Here is a 2,681-nt window from a genome sequence, read left to right on the forward strand (position 1 = left end):
CACACACACACACACACACACACACACACACACAAGCAAGCCCGGTGTGAGTTTCAAGCTGTCAGGTCCAGGACTTAAACCATGGTCGACCACATGGGAGTCCAGTCCCTTAACCACTATGCCACCTATTGGCCCCATGTTTTAAATTGTTATCTCAAAGGGATAGGGTATATTTTCTTCCTGCTTAGGGGTATATGCCCCTCTAGAATACCTGGCAGGTACTCAGTGCTCGGAATGATCACAGCTTTTACATTTCTATGTTCTATGATCATGACTTAACTCCCAGGGAGCACATCAGACACTCACCACAGACCGACCCTCGCACTAATCTCCTTAAATGAGGTCTCTCTGGGAGGTAGCGGTATTTGCATCCAAAGATACTGAGGTTTGATGTGTGGTCTCCAAAGAAGCGGAGCTGGCGGTATCTCTCCCCACATCGGTAACAAAAATTAGTGTTACATTGTGAACAGGTCATATGGTCACATCCTTCAGTTCTCTGGATGTGGATCTGTATCAGTGAAAAAGGAAAAGGGAAGGAAAGATTATTAAAGTTTTAAAAAGTCTGCAAATCTTATAGAACAATGTTTATAAGTTTCACCAAAAAAAAAAAAAAAAAAGGTACCACATAGCATTCCTGAGGCTATCAATTTGTGTATAATCACACTCTCTAGGATTGCATTTTTATGAAGTATATTTATGTGTGCAAAGCTTGGTAACATTTCAAGCTTCTCGTTGTGACCAATATATAAATAAACACATCCCAGGGAATACTCATCTGTTTTCCCAGACATACACCCAACTCTGTAGTTAAGTAGTTTAAAACACCAGAGCAGCAGTGGCACACATTGCTAAGACACTGTGCTCTAAAGGCTCGGACCGCAGGGGAGGCCCAGGTTCGATCACCAGCCTAACCCAAAGACCAGGTGTGGTGATGTTGTCTGTAATTCCAGTGACTCAGAAAGGATGGTGAGCTCAAAGCTGCCCTGGGCAACATAACAACAGACTGTCTAAAAAGAGCAGGGCATGGTGGCTCACGGCTTGTAGTCCCAGCTGGGATAGTACAGCAGGTGGATCACCAAAGGGAGACTATTTGAAAGAAAAATGCTGTACTTTGTTTATGCTATGATTACCAAGAACAAGGTGGCTTGGAGGACTGAGAAGAGATGAAGAGTATTTCTTAAAAGAAAACAAATATGTAAAACCTTTCGTGAACAAACATCAAGGAACAGAATCTCTCCTTGACAAAGAAAATAAAAGAAGATAGAAGTATATTCTCCGTACTGTTTTAGTTTCCAACTCTAATATCATTTGTAAATAGAATATTTTTTGCTTGATAGGACAATGTCATCTATGCAAGTAAGGACTATCTTTTACTGTTGCAGTCAAGTTATGGGTAAATACAGCTCCACTCATAGTGTAACAAGGATTTTATTCTTGGATAGTCTACTATATACACAATGTGGCAGTTACTATCTCCAGAACTGACACCATGTTATTATATAATCGAGATATTACACCCTAAGATGTAATTGAAAGCTTGACTCAGAATCCTCATAGACACTGCATATAAATTGAAATATTTTTTCTTAATTGGCAGAGGGTGCATGAGCTAGCAGAGAGAGAGATAGAGAGAGAGCGAGAGTGAGCACTGAACAGTGGGGTATGGTCACGCGGTCATCCCTTCTCCTCTATTTATGTATCCTGTCAGGCTTTGGGGCATGCACATGCATGCACCTGGTGTGTTTCTCAAGCTGCCAGGGTTGGGATATGAACTGTGTTAGTAATGTGGGATCTCGTTCCCTTAACTATTAGTCTATGGGGTCAACCCTAGAGCCATTTTTCACTCAAATATGTGCATACTTTGTGAAAGAGAATTTAAGGTTAACTTAACATTGTTTCATAAAAAGAAAAATAATTTGGTTCTACTGCCCGCTGTCCTCTGATTAAAATGGGATTAAAACACAGTCTTCCCATTTCCACATATATAGGGTTGTTGGAAAAGTCATGCTGCATTTTTGCATAGAAAATCAAAGAAAAATGTGTCATGATTTTTTCTGACAACTCAATAGAATAGGCACTTACTGCAAATAGGTCACATCTTCATATATATATATATATATACTAATTCTTTGCTTGGGAATTTTACTCCAAATGTTCCCAATATAATTGTGACTTTTGTAAGTGTCTTTCTATGATGCTGCTTTGGGACTAGTGTGTCAGTAAAGGTTTTAATGCAATTGGGAACTTAGTAATTAACACATGCATCAAAGCCTTCAACAGTTGGTTGACTCTTATCAGTTAAGGTTGGGCCATAGCCCACAGCGTTACATATTTCATCTGAAATTAAGCTCTTTCCTCTAATATGCAGTTTTGCAATCTTGCAGTAGTGTAGTTATAGTTGCATTAAAAGAAAAAAAGAAACTTGGTTAATGATTATGGAGATGAGAAAAGTCATGCAAAAGAAAGAGAAAATGTCAGGGACCAGCAGTTGGTGTAATGGCTATGTTGCTGGACTCCCATGTAGTTGACCTCAATTCAAGTCCTGGACCCGGTGGCTTAAACTCATGCCAGGCACATGTGTGTGCGTGCCCAGGATCCCAAGAGGAGAATGGAGAAAGGATGCATTGGGGCAGCGTGGCTATCCCCCCTGGGGGGTGATTTCTCACTTTCTGTCTCTCTGG

At 40.5% G+C, this 2,681-nt stretch overlaps 1 protein-coding gene across 1 annotated transcript in view; it reads right to left on the bottom strand.

Moving 5' to 3' along the window:
• The window catches only part of RNF217 (ring finger protein 217), a gene marked incomplete at its 5' end in the record, with an annotated part of 146,539 nt that overhangs the window by 14,278 nt on the left and 129,580 nt on the right, over positions 1–2,681 (bottom strand). Inside the window, 1 exon segment of the mRNA XM_014586030.2 lies at positions 307–508. Within this exon segment, the coding sequence (XP_014441516.1) occupies positions 307–508 (202 nt within the window).

Source organism: Tupaia chinensis, unplaced genomic scaffold (genome assembly GCF_000334495.1).
Source record: "Tupaia chinensis unplaced genomic scaffold, TupChi_1.0 Scaffold000106_1, whole genome shotgun sequence".
Classification (NCBI taxonomy): Eukaryota; Metazoa; Chordata; class Mammalia; order Scandentia; family Tupaiidae; genus Tupaia; species Tupaia belangeri.